The following is a 14,706-nucleotide window of genomic DNA, read 5'->3' on the forward strand; positions in this document are numbered from 1 at the left end:
AAGCCTAATATATATATATATTTGGGGCATGTTGAATGTGTATAACCTATTTTACAGAACCCTTCGGTGGCGACAGTGCTCTCCAGATTACAGAAAGGCGAGGAAAAAACAGAGAAGAAGTCGTTGGGGAAACGGAAATCGCATCGCATCCGTATGCATCGATATGCATGAAGCATAACGTTAGCTGTGCCTGCAGCAGCCAATCTGCTGCCACAATTGAGCTCCTCCGTGTCCGCTGCGACAGCCCATCCGCATGATCAGCCGTGGAGTTGTTATTATTCTCAACTGGAAGCATGGGAGCCGGTGACAAACACACGCGGAACGCTGTAAAAAAGCTGGATGTAGCGCACCCTTCACTGTGCACAGCAAACGCAGCAGAAAGCCACCAGAGACACTCCCACGGAGGAGGGGTTTGCAGTTGAGGGGGGGGGGGGGGGGGGGCACGCAGAGCAGCACACAACACTGACCCAGACAGACCCAGACAGCAGGACAGGATTGGCAAACGCAAGCCAGAATATCCGATGCCCACCAGCAGCAAATCAAGACCACCAAGAAGCTGCAACCAGCAGCGCACGCAGGGGCCAGCGCTGCTGGTTGCAGCTAAAAAATATTATTCTGCCAAACAAAATTCCCTGGCCTTCACTGTTTTATTGAAGGAAATTATTTTTGAGGTGTGACTACATCAGAAAATATTAGCTTCAGAGTCAGTGATGTGCTTGAAATGTTTAATTTCACAAAAGGCTCATTATCTCAGCTTCTAGAAAAAAACGGCTGTTTTTGGTTAAATCAAGCTATCTTCTCCGGCTGATAACTAAAGAACGGAAAATGATATCAATAAACCTGTTTTTGCTGATGATAGAAGAGAGTCTCATCGTTCTTTTTGCGTGTTCGGTGTTTACATAGTAATATCACACAATATTCTGTGGGCCTCGAGAAATCACTGAAAACGCTCTGAAACTCTGGCACTGGGAGCGTCCGTTCTCCAAAAGTGGCTGGCACTCAATGAGTTAACATATCTTATCTCTGTCTGGTTTGTTTTCAGCTTCACTCAGAGAGGAAATGCCTTCCACATCAGAGGAGCATCTCACCTGTCCTGTCTGCTGTGACATCTTTAAAGATCCTGTCATCCTGAAATGTAGCCACAGCTTCTGTAAAGCCTGTCTGCAGAGATGGTGGACAACGAAACGCGTGCGTGAGTGTCCAGTTTGTAGGGCTACATCTTCACAGAGAAAACCACCATGTAACTTGGTGTTGAAGAACATGTGTGAGGCCTTCTTACTGGAGAGAGATCAGAGAGCTTCAGCAGAGTCTGAGCCTCTCTGCAGTTTGCACTCTGAGAAACTCAAGCTCTTCTGTCTGGACCATCAGCAGTTTGTGTGTCATCGCTGTCTGGATTCAGAAACACACACCAACCACACAATCAGATCCATTGATGGAGCTGCACAGCATCACAAGAATAAACTCCAGGAATATCTGAAGACTTTAAAGGAGAAACTGAAGATGCTTAATGAAGTTAAAGGAAACTGTGATCAAACAGCAGCACACATTAAGGTCCAAGCCCGACATACAGAGAAGCAGATTAAGGAGGAGTTTAAGAAGCTTCAGCAGTCCCTTCAAGGGTTTCTACAAGAGGACGAGAAGGCCAGGATCAATGCACTGAGGGAGGAAGAGGAGCAGAAGAGTCAGACGATGAAGGAGAAGACTGAGGGTCTGAACAGAGAGATAGCAGCTCTTTCAGACACAGTCAAAGCTATAGAGAAGGAGCTGGGAGCTGACAATGTCTCTGTCCTGCAGAACTACAAGGCTACAGTGGAAAGAGTCCAGCGCCCCCTGCTGGAGGATCCACAGCTGGTCTCAGGAGCTCTGATAGACAAGGCCAAACATCTGGGCAACCTGAGCTTCACAGTCTGGGACAAGATGAAGGAGATGGTATCCTACACTCCTGTGATTCTGGACCCAAACACCGCCCATCCAGCATTCAATCTGTCCGAAGATCTGACCAGTGTGCGATGGGGAGAGACACAGCAGCTTCCTGACAATCCAGAGAGGTTTGACAGAGATATATCAGTCCTGGCCTCTGAGGGCTTTAACTCAGGAACTCACAGCTGGGATGTTGAGGTTGGAGACAGTCCATTATGGGGACTGGGTGTGTTAGCAGACTCTGTCCACAGGAAGAGAGGCCTATGGTCTGGATTATGGGGAATATGGTTCTATGATGGTAAATACAGAGCAATCTCCCCATCGGGTCCAAACACTGATCTCACCATGAATGAGCTCCAGAGGGTCCACGTGAGACTGGACTGGAACAGAGGAGAGCTGTCATTCTCAGATCGTGATACTAAAACACACATACACACCTTCACACACGCCTTCACTGACAGACTGTTTCCATTGTTCACCACTGGGGTTCATGGAACTCCTCTGAAGGTAATACCAGTGAAGGTCTCTGTGACAGAACAGCCCAGTTAGAGAGAGAGAGAGAGAGAGAAAGAGAGAGAGGGGGGGAAGGGAGAAGGCTGCAGGGATCTTGCACATTGAGCCGTCTCATAATAGGGCTAAAGTAATTCAGCAGCACCGCCATGTGGCGGTAATCTGTAATTACATCACAGAAAGGGGTGAGAATGCATGGCATTCGAAGTAACTCCTGTATTTGCAACACACATTTGGAACAAGTTACGTATTGATTTGAAAGCATCCCTGTTATTTAGCCCCTTATCACTGCCACAAGCACAGACAGTTTGTCAATGAAAGTAAAGCATATATTAATGGACGCTTTTATTCTAATTTAGGGGCACTCACAAAATTTGAATCCAATAGTGTGAATGTTATCCCCCCAAAAATGTATAGTTTTCTATCATGTAGCCTACTGTTAAATAGGCCTAGTAGTTAATTTTCATACTAATACATGAAAGTACTTTGTAAAGATGTACATTTGAGAAAAGTTTAATCTTGTATGCCATAGGTATGTTTTGTAATGCTTTAATGTTTAAGTTAATATTAACTTAAAGTTAGTTAGTTTAGATTAGTTAGTATTAATCTTTCTGTGTTTTGGTTATCATTGAATAAAAAAAGTTCTTCACAACATTGCATATGATTCACAACATCTGATGACCAGTCGGATGTTTATTATTGTCAGACACTCCAGCTTGAAGAACGCACGCTGTCACTGCATAGGGATATTGCATAATAGTTGTATTTTCTATCAGGCAACTTGGATTTACAACAGTATAAGTGGAAATGAAAACGGGTACAATATGAGCTCTCAGACATTTATGAAATTGTTTCCCACAACTCCCCTCATTCTCCTCAACCGAAAAATAATCCACAAGACCATTTGATGAAGTTTAACTGTTTACTGAGACGAAAAGGACAAAAAACAGTACAGAAAATATGTCCATTTCCAAATCCTCGGTTAGAGAGGGAAAAAGAGAGATAGAGAGAGAGAGGTCAAAAAACTGTGTGGCTCCACTCTCTGTTCTGTTTGACTGCCACACCCCCTCCTCCCACCAGCATCAATTTACCCAACTTAAAGTGACAGTGTACGGTTACTCCACAACAACAGCAATATTCAACCATGTAACTTTATGCCTTTTAAATTATCCACAGACTCTATGAAATTACTGCAGCAACGTCTGTAAATACATTAACTGTAAATACTGCAAATATCAATCAAATTACTTTTAAAACAATGCAGTCTAACTTACTGATATTTTAATTATCAACTTCAATTATTGCCTTTTAATTAGTCACCCATTAATGAATTGCATTTACGCTCCTACACTTTTAATATGGAATTCCAATATATACGCTTATGTCACATAGCCTATGTGATCACATACTGTATGACATGACATTTTCATAATCAACATTTATTTGTCAGTATGGGAGCTGAAACTAGGCGTTTCCTTTCAATCTAAATTTTGCATCATTGCTCTGCTGGGTGAGTCTGGAGCGGAGGATTTCTGGGATGATGGTGTTAAACACCGAACTGAAGGAACCTTGCATATGTCCCTGAGGAGTCGAGATGTTGCAGTATGTGATGCAATCCTATGTTGACTGCATCATCCACACCGACCTGTTTGCCCGGTAGGCAAACTGCAGGGGTCCAGCAGGTGTCCTGTGGCGTCCTTCAGGTGGGCCAACACCAGCCTCTCTGAGGATTTCATGACGACAGACGTCAGAGAGACGGGCCTGTAGTCATTTAATCCTGTGATGGAGGCCTTCTTGGGAACTGGGATTATGGTGGAGCTTTGAAGCAGGAGGGGACTTTACACAGCTCCAGTGATCTGTTGAAGATCTTTGGGAAAGTGGGGGCTCGCTGGTCAGCACAGGCTTTCAAGCAGGATGGAAACACGCCATCAGGGCCCGGAGCTTTTCTAGTCTTCTGTCGCTGAAACAGCTTCCTCACATCCTCACAGATTTCCAATGCAGGTGGGGGGGGGGGGGGGGGGGGGGGGGGGGTCAGGGGAGAGGGGAAGGGGACTAGGAGGAACAGGGGAGGGGTGGTAGCAGGAGCTGGAGAGGATGGCAGGGTGATGGTGGGAGAGAGGGGACTAGTGGCAGGGGGGGCGGGGGAGGGGATGGCCGGAGTAGCAGAGAGGGATGAGGTGGTGGCAAGGGGGGGAGAGGGGAGTGGGGTGTGAAAGACTTATCAAACCGGCAGTAGAATCCATTCAGTTGTTCTGCAAGCTGAGGGCTCTCTGCAGTGAGAGTGTTGGTTTATTGTAGTGGGTGATCTCCTTAAGGCCATCTGCGCAGGAACCTATTTCCCACAAGGGGGGCTGAAGCATATACCCTGACCTGCGCGGCGCGCGAAGCGTGCACGCACTTGCGCGTGCACGCACCTTGTGCGAGCATGCTGCGGCAAGTAGGTTGGCACTTGCACATTGTCTTAAAACTTGCAAGGAATAGCCTAATATTACAGCACAATGGCTCTAAATAAATCTTGGTCAGCATAATTGTAACTAACAAACACAAACTGTAGGCCTATTAGCTATCATGCTTTATTCCATCTATCACAAACATTCCCACTGAATCCCACACATCATGCATTAGCACTGAAAGGGAAAAGACGGTAGGCTAAACACATGGCTATTCACTTTTCCACTTTTCTCCTTTAGCGGACATTTCAAACTGTCATTTTATAGAAAACCACACAGTTAAGTTCACATTTAGAACGAATTTGAAGAGAGAAGAGAACCCAGACAGTTGATATGAACCACAAACTATAGATTTTTTATTTTATTTATTATTTATTTAACTCGGTCTCTTCAGTCAGCGGATTTACATTCTGAGTGTATCTTACTCCAGTTTCAAGTCTCTCTCTCTATCTCACACACACTCTCATACATTCGATTCAAAGCTTTCTTGCGCTTTGTTGCGCTGTCCTCGGTGCTGAAGTTTCCCCAAACACTACAAAACAAAAAAAAGGGGCTTTGGCAGTGACGCTGTCCGTGGTGCTGAAATCGATAGTCTGTAGTCGTCAACTTTAAAGCTGTTAGAATAGCGCAGCGGCAGACGGGAGATCACGGGAGTTTCGCCAAGTGAAAATGTAGGGCTGGGGGTGGGGGCTGCGTCAGGAAGGTGCAGGGGCTGAGGCCGCCACCAGGGGGGGCTGTAGCTCTCCACTTCCAGCGCCATTGCTTATGGCCTCACCACACTGATGCTGGGTCATTGTCTGACAACCTGTTTTTCATGTTTTCTTTTTTTATCAAGCTTTATATCTCCAAGCCCAAGTGACAGCAGTGTTTGAAAGAAGAATCTCAGTCCTGGGTTACATAGTAGCACACAACTACCATAACTTTCAGATCACAATGACTTTTATTGCCACAGTATACAAGATCACAATTTGTCTATTCAGAGATAAAGAAATAGGAAAAACAACAAAAAGACAGTCACAACATTGCAAGTGCAGTCCAATATCTATATATAAATTTGGCAATGTCTGTTCTCTGTTAAATGTTTGTCCCACTGATGATGTCATCAGTGATGTCAAAGGGGGCATACACACACAAGGAGGCATTGTGACATCACTGATGATGTCATCAGTGATGTCATAAGACTGATGATGTCATTAGTGATGTCATAAGACTGATGATGTCATTAGTGATGTCATAAGGGGCACACACATACCCACACGTATGTAAACTTAAGGGCAATAACATTTTGTGAGCAACACACAATAGGGCAGGCGAGGCCATGCAGCACCCGAGCTGCGGGTGAGGCCGTACTCAAAATGGCTTCTGTGGTAGTTCCCGCTACAATAGGTGTTTTATTTGTTCCAGCGTGGTGCACATGTGGTGCAGAACATGTAGCAAAGGGACAGAGGAGGAGCAATCGCTGATGATGACTTCACCAACATCAGATTTTCTGCCAAAAAGTTTTTAACCATTTCATTTCATGGTACAAGATGGTAATTTTACATGTATGGGGGAATCAAAAAACAGTGGGCTACTTGTGTTTGCTGGACATTCATACTTTTCTATTAATGACTGCAGTTAGTTATAGTATAGCTGAGGCTATAACGTTACTGTGGGTCATCTAAGAATTTGTTCATAACCCTGATGTCAGCAAATGCAAAACAACCATTAAATCAACAAGCATGAGATTGCAGATGACAGCATATAAAATCAAAGGTTATGAGATCATACTTCATATAGGCTAGTTGAACTTGCAATTGCAAAACGTATAAGTTTGTGAGTTATTTACTTATTGCACAGAAATGAATGCGTATTTTTCTTGTCACTCTAAATTTCATCACTTTGTTTCCTCTAATTATTAAATTCAAATGTCACTCTTGGTGTTACAATAAGATGAATTAAAGTTCACTGTAAATGCGTATATTAACCCTATTTTTTTTATCACTATGGTATATCACCCTTGATCAATTCTCATGAATCTTTATAATATTTTTCAAATATTTGTCTAGGCTATTCACCTTATGTAGCACCGCCCACTTGACCCAGTTGTGTTATGACTTCCTGTTCAAAATACAGTCTGTTTTATCTGGTCACTGGTACTGTACTGTCACAGGAAGTGTAAACACAATAGGAAGTAACTGGCTCACCCCTGTCTTGGAACATAAGGTGAATAGGCTACATACGTGCACTGTCAGAGTGGTGGCAGCGTTATAAACCATAGACCAGACTATGAACACATATAAACACAGTCTACAGTAAACTGCTGTCTGTCTGACCACAGACTGTAGAAAGAAATGGAGATGCAGGATAACCAAGCGAATGTGATTGGATGAACGTTTGACACTAGGGCAATCAGAGACAGAGAAGGGCAGGTCATGCCTTCACCATCCTGGGAAAAATCTGGCCTCCAGGCCACACTAATGAGGGGTTCCAACTTCCATGATTGGAAATGGCCCCTGTGAAAAAGGTCTATACCGGCCACATGCTGTCTTGTGTGTGTGTATTGGGGCGGGGGGGGGGGGGTTTCTGATGTTACAGAGGAAATGCTTTGATCATAGGGGACATCAATCAGTCCTGAATCTTCATGCTGGAGTGATAAATGGAAACTCTTCATATCTGCTCAAAGACTTGGTATGCGTTCATTGGAGATGTCAACAGTCCCACGCAGTGAGACCTCACATAGAAAATCACCACTGTCATTCAATGACTCAGCAGCAGTGGCTGAGCTGAAGCACAGGAGCCTTGTGGGACAGTACAGGTGATGCCTTCATGAACTGCCAGAGGACTGAAAAGGAGCAGATTTCCCTCATTAGGAACAAAGTTCAACAACCACATTTGATTCGTTCCCACAGCAATTTCCAACACTGAAGGCTTCATTTCATTTCTCAAAATGCTAAATGAAGGATTTTCAAGGCCTGTGCCGAGCCTAATGTTGGCCACACTCATTCAGTGTACCTTGTCAGCAGTGTTAATTTTGTTGACTACAACTAAAACTAGACTAAAACTACCCTTTTTCACTGTCGAAAACTAGACTAAAACTGACTCAAACAAAGTTGTGATGACAAAGACTATGAGGAAATCTATTGATATTTTCGTCAACAAATAAAAACTAGAAGAAAATGTTATAGGGAGGGACGAATTGGGAAGAGATCCAATCAGTAGAGAAAAAGAATAAGTTAAACACTTAAATATGTGTCTGTATTGCACATTCAAACCTTAATACTCCATAATAACAGATTAATAGATGTTTCCAATGAGTTTGAAAATTCTAGAGAAACATGTAAATAATGCATTACACTTAATCTAAGCCCGTTCTATTTTAGTCAACTAAATCTACCGTAGATTTAGTTGACTAAACTAGGCTAAAACTAAAACATTTCAGATAACTAAAAATATGACTAAAACTAAATGGCATTTTAGTCAAAAGACTATGACTAGAATGAAATAAAGATTTGCTATCAAAATTAACACTGTTTGTCAGATCATAATTCTCAACTGATGCAGCAACGTTATTGCAAATGCAAATATTTCAGCAGGCCTTTTTGAATGGGCCACTGTGACCTGTACATCATGAACACATTTCAACATTTAGTGCATGAACTTTATTCTATGGATGCTTTTGTAAATCTGACAAGGCCTAATGACACCATTAGCAGATGGGATGGTGGTTTAACAGTTGATCCGATATAGAGAGCCAAAGTGAACATCACTTCTTGCTTCAGCACTGTACCAGAGATTTTCATCCGCCATTTATTTTCCCATATACATTTCGTAAAATGCTTATAATTTTTTTTTACTTGGTCAAACCAAATGGTTCAGCTACATTTAGAATCGGGAGAGACCATACAACATTTCACTCGGACCAAAACTTAAAAAAATATTGTCGAAAAAAGATTTTAATGTTTTGGTCTGAGTGAAATGTTATGTTGTTTCTCCTGTTTCTAAATATATCTGAACCGTTTGGTTTAACCAAGTAAAACTATTTGTATAAGCATTTTACGAAATGTCTATGGGAAAATAAATGGCGGATGAAAATCTCTGGTACAGTGCTGTAGGAAGTGATGTTCACTTTGGCTCTCTAGCATCACAGTGATGAAGGCATGCAGTAGAAAAGGAAAAATAGACAGAAAACACAATGATGCGATCTGGCCAGAGATATACCCACCCACTCATTTGATTCCATCTGCAACAGGATCCCAGGAGTCTAGTCTGTTTAAAGCACTTGACAGGCAGCCGATGGAGGCACAGCTGAAACCAAAGAGAGCTGCAATGAGTGAAAAGGCTCCAATCAGTTGTCATGGTGGTGCCATTTTTACCCTTCTCAACATGGTCATACTACTTTTTGCCACTAGAGGGAGGCAAGCGCTAACAAAGTCAGTCTCACAAAAAGGAACATGAAATAAAATTCAACAATTGCTGCAGAATGGCATGCATTTGTAACAGTGCGTACGCAGCAACTTTTTAATAAAATTATTGTCAAACTGCTCACTCAAGAGTTACATGATGAGCAGTGCAGAGACTGGCCCGGTTACCACTGGACACACTGCTGTAACTGTAGGCAGAGGTGAAAAGAGTACTTACAAATCCTACTCAAGTAGGTATTGTTACTTTAGTGAAAATTAGCTCAAGTACAAGTACTAGTCCAGGAAATTACTCAAGTAAGAGTAAAATAGTAGCCTATTTAAAAGTACTCAAGTAAAAGTACATTTGTGTTAGTTTAAAAACGTTTTCTATTTAAATTATTTACCCTAATACATTTCACCAGGCGAGTTTCTAGGTTCTCAAGACATTTGGGGGCTTAGCCCAGCCCTCTTTAGTGATGCAATTTGAAATGAATAGTGAAAAACTAGATCAGTGGTTCTCAAAGTGGGGTCTGGGGACCACCAGGGGTCCTTGAGATTTTTCCAGGCAGTCCCCAAGCTTCAGCATTAGCCTTGATTGACAAACAGACAAGGAACCTATAAAGAAGGAAAATACATCACATATCAGAGCGTTCAAATTTGCAATCTGTGGAAGCACACAAATACTGTATGATGTTTTATAGTGGGACTTTCCATGCCTGCCCCATTCACTTCAATAGAACTGTCCCCACAGTCTAGCCCCAATGAAAAATGTGAACGCTGTAATGATAGTGATGTCTCTTCCTTCTATACAGTAGGTTACTTGCACACAGAGAGGAAGGAAAGTGTTGCATTTCTGATCAACTATGTCATATATCATGTTATTTTTTAGGGCTTTAAAGCATGAATGACAGATGAATAGATCTGGTGGCAGGGGGTATAAAAAAAACGAAAAGAAAAATGGGACTATTCATAAGAATAGTAAAATTTGCTGCTGCTATGATCCGCCAGAGTGGGGGGTGACGTAGAACCCTCGCTATATATACTAGGAAGAACTGATGATGACTGACGTCATGAACTGAGGACAACTGATGTCATGCCTGACGTCACGCTTGGGCTTGACTGACGTCACGGGCTGATTAGGTAATACAGATATGACGGCCTCTCTCTCAGCTTGAAATTTGGTATGGAAACCTCACTACATGAATACAGTACATATAAGGTAATGGTACTGCCAGGTACTGGCAGCTCCATTATTTAGCCTACTGAATGTTATTGACTTTAAAAATACATACAGTAAGTTAGGCCTCCAGCTGTTTCAAACACAGCAGTCTCGCATAGACAGAGACGCGGCCATCTTTCCACAGACTGACAGGCAGACAGAGATGCCGTGATCTCTTGATATACAGACAGACATGCACCGAGTATCACTGCCGTATCTCGTTGGCTCATTTTTGACAGTTTTTAAGTTAAAAATAATAAAAATACTGTAGCTTTAAAAAAAAAATCCATTGTTCTCACTTGTGACAAGGCCCAAAATGATCCCTGTAAGTGGAGTATTGATCACTATGAGTGAATTATTTAAACAGCATTTGTATCAGAATGATTCACTGTAAGCGGATTCCACTGTATTTATTGTTATTGTTTTGGTGGAATGCCACTGTAGAAAATGGAATGTTGTGGAATGTTTAAAGGCATTTTTCCCACGTTTTACTTTTAGACACCCAACAGATGAAAATAGTCATAGCTTTTGATCTAAGAGAGCTATCTCAGTTATTCAAAATGTTTAGGGGCACGGTGGCGCAATGGTAAGCGCTGTCGCCTCACATCTAGAAGGTCCTGAGTTCAATTCCCACCTGGGACGCTGTGAGTGCTGAAGGAGTGCGTGCCCATCCGAATGTCCTCCAGTGCCCATCGCCCGGGTGGGGTCGTCAAAAGGGCCTTTCTGTGTGGAGTTTGTATGTTGTCCCCATGCCCCCTGGGGGTTTCCTTCATATAGGAACCCCTCACCAAAACATGCAATATCCTGGTGGCAATATGTGGTGCCTCCTCTGGTCAATAGGGATGCCTGTTCAGAGGGAGAGGAACTCGTTGGAATAGCGTGATCCTCCCACGTGCTATGTCCTACCGGTGAAGCTTCCCCTGTCAGGTGAAAGGAAGCGGCTGGCTAACTGCCCCTGTCTCGGAGGAAGCATGGAGCCAGTTTCGGCTCTCCCCAGATCGGCAGAGGGTGGAGCAGCAACCAGGATAAATAAATTAAAATGAGCACTAATGGGCGATAAAAATGGGATAAAAAAGGGTGGTGGGGGGGGGGGGGGTTATACATAGGGGGAGGGAGAGTTTCTAATTTATGGAAACTCTCCCTCCCCACTGTATATATATAAAAAATTTAAATGTTGAATTTTCACCATGTGAATGATTTTTCAAAGGCCACCAGACATCCTACAACTCTAATTGGAGAGCTGTATGCGTGTATGTAAGCAGGAAACTTCCAGGACACCATAATAGTTAATACTTTAGCCAGCATAATACTGTAAAATAAGGAATTGAGTTACTGCAGGAAGTAGTACAGTCAACATTGTCTGTTACATTATCTTACATGATATAAAATATATACCTGATCATTTAGACTGTGGTACAGGCGTGCACAAACAGCAGCAACAAACAGAGACGTGCTTGCTTGGTATAATTCCAGTGATCCTTGCTTTCGTCAATTTTAATGTAGCACTATTTTTTTTAAACCAGGGCATATGATGTATAACGCTGCTGAATGCACACTGTGTGTATAAACCAGGCAGAATAGCTGAATATCCTCGTTGTGGTGAACATGTGGATAGACATAGATAGACTAGTATATGAGGCGTTGAAATGATGGTTGATCAGAGAACGACGTCAGATAAACTTTCATATCAGCCTATCAGATCGAACGTTGAGTCGAATGTGATCAATGTCGAAATGTTTGCCTCTAGTCTCTACTTTACACTGCTACTGCCCACGCAGCAGGCGGAGCTGTTTTGACGTTGAGTGCGCGACAACAACATGCGGCGTTGCCAAGCCAAAACAAAGCAAAGTTGGCTTCATATTATCGGCAAAGATTTAATTATCGGAATAAAAAACAATAAGGTAAAATGTCCCATATCTGCTGATAATTTATCGGGTCCATATCGTACAGTACATCCCTATTCCTAATTAAATGTATTAAATGCAGTCAAACATCACTTGGTAGATACCTTAGTTGGAGCATAGATCACTGCACCATCCTGAACCTGCACGCGTCCTGCAGTCACCATCATGTCCCATCACAGCCAGGTACCTTTAAACAGACGAGCCAGTGTCAGTGTCAGTGGATCTCCCACATCACAAACACTGCGCCCAGCCCGGCGATTTCATGAACGGGCCCGAACAAAATTATTTTCGCTTGTGAAACAAATGTTCAGTGTCAAAATCATAGGCAGCGTGAGGGCATCACGCATGGGACAAAAGCACATAAACAGCTCGACTTGCACTATTATGAGATAAGAAAGGCCACATCTGGCCATGAAATAAAACAATACATTATGATGCATAATATGCTCAAAATCACTGGTATGGCCAAATTGAGATACTTTTCCATTCCTTCTTCACAAAGAAGCAATGCTCACCTCTATTCGATTAAGGCAGCCGTGCAAGTCTCCATGCACTGCACATTCCACAACAAAAGAACATCGCCAGCTCAGATTGTTCATTTGTTTTGTTTTCTCCAGATAGTCCCGTATTCTGGTTTAACACGCTTTCTCTAAATTGGCCCAGTTGGCGTTGTGGGCGCTAGGGGTGGGACAAAATATCGATACTCACGGTATCGCGATATTTCCACTTGCGATACGTTATCGATACACTGGCACCAAGTATCGATATGTTTATTATTATTATTATTATTTTTTTTTTTAATAAACAGGCTAAAATATTATGCTGTGTGTGGTAGTTGAAACATAGTTTCAAGTTGACGTTTATTTATGTTTGTAGTTGAAACAAAAACATAAATACTGTAGGCTACATGAATGGAAATGTTTGCTCATTAATATCTACTTTTAGAAATTATATAGGTAGGTAGGTTATATAGGTTTTCTTGTTTTAATAATAATAATAAAAAGACTTAATGTGTAACTTTTCCTCCGTGGTATCGAAAATGTTATGAGTGAGTGAGTGAACTCTGAGAGAGTTCATGTCAATTCTGCTAATAAATACATAATACCTGCTTCTTGCCTTTTAGGGGTATTTTTTTCTCTTCAGTTACACAGGTATCGTGATGTATCGTCTTCCAATATATCGATTATCGCAGAATCGCTGTATCGTGATAATATCGTTATCGAGGGCCAAGTATCGTGACCATATCGTATCGTGAGCTTCTCAGCGATTCCCACCCCTAGTGGGCGCTGGTAGATGCGTTCCATAACACACAGTCAGAATGTAGGTTATTCTGTTGCACACTGAATGTATTCTGTTACACACTGTTAAAGGATGGCTTTACCGTGGGGAATATGAATATATATTAACTCTCATGCCCCCAAGGTTTTCGAATCCGTTGAAATTTTTTAAATTGGTGGTTAACTCGCAGAGATATCAACAGAAATCCACTCTGTGTGTGGGGGGGGGGGGTGGTGGAGGGGAGGGGCGGGTGCGGGGACTCGAAATACTACATTTCCCACAATGCACTGGGCTCGCGTGGCCTTCATTTCCATGCCCACCCCTCAGGCATTTGGCTGATATCAAACTCCAGTAGGTGGCGGTAATGCACATATATGTTTGCCAACCGCCATAAAACTCAAAGAAGAGGAAGAAGAAGGCTTCGACAATAAAACATATGGAGAAGAAGAAAAAATCGAAAATAAATCGGAAAAAAAAATCCCTCCAAATTGCACCAAATTTAAACGGTAGTATATATGTCTGGAGATGTCTTCATAAAAAAAAATTCATGCATTTTAAGGCATTTTCGTAGGAGTTTGATGTTGTAACTATTTCATGTAAAAATGTGTAAAATCGGGTACATTGCTCAGCGTTGATTTCGTTACTTCAACGCACCTACTACTAGATGTAAAATTTGACGAGCTTTCCAATGCCGCCAGTCCCGTGTCTGGAGGTGCTTCCGTTCCCGAGATATGGTCTCTTGGCAAGGAGCTATGGGAAGCTAATATTAGCTACCATAGGCTAGGCGGTTGAACAAGATGGCTGCCTTTTGCTTTTCTTCGAGACCTCTGAAGGGGCGTGGAGGAGCTCTAGAGGCGGGACCATGGCCAACAACAGTTGTAGTTCATAGGTGCACGACTTCCGCAAGGCGGGGCATGACGCCCCGACGCGTTTTGCGTCAGAGGGTCATGCAAATAATGTGAGAGATGCTTGATAGGTCAGGCAGTGAAGCTCCAATTTCAAAAATTTCAACGGATTCGAAAACCTTAGGGGCGTGAGATTTA

The 14,706-nt window shown here is 42.6% G+C and overlaps 1 protein-coding gene across 1 annotated transcript; it reads left to right on the plus strand.

The window, feature by feature from the left end:
- Positions 1 to 1,059: 1,059 nt before the first annotated feature.
- Positions 1,060 to 2,469, plus strand: LOC310777411 (E3 ubiquitin-protein ligase TRIM39-like; the record flags this gene model as incomplete). Its single annotated transcript, XM_083637741.1, has 1 exon — positions 1,060 to 2,469. One exon carries the CDS (start codon positions 1,060 to 1,062, stop codon positions 2,467 to 2,469), a length of 1,410 nt encoding a protein of 469 aa, XP_083493867.1.
- Positions 2,470 to 14,706: the final 12,237 nt, after the last annotated feature.

The sequence above is a fragment of the Poromitra crassiceps genome, assembly GCF_964638095.1.
Source record: "Poromitra crassiceps genome assembly, chromosome: 5".
In the NCBI taxonomy this organism is placed as follows: Eukaryota; Metazoa; Chordata; class Actinopteri; order Beryciformes; family Melamphaidae; genus Poromitra; species Poromitra crassiceps.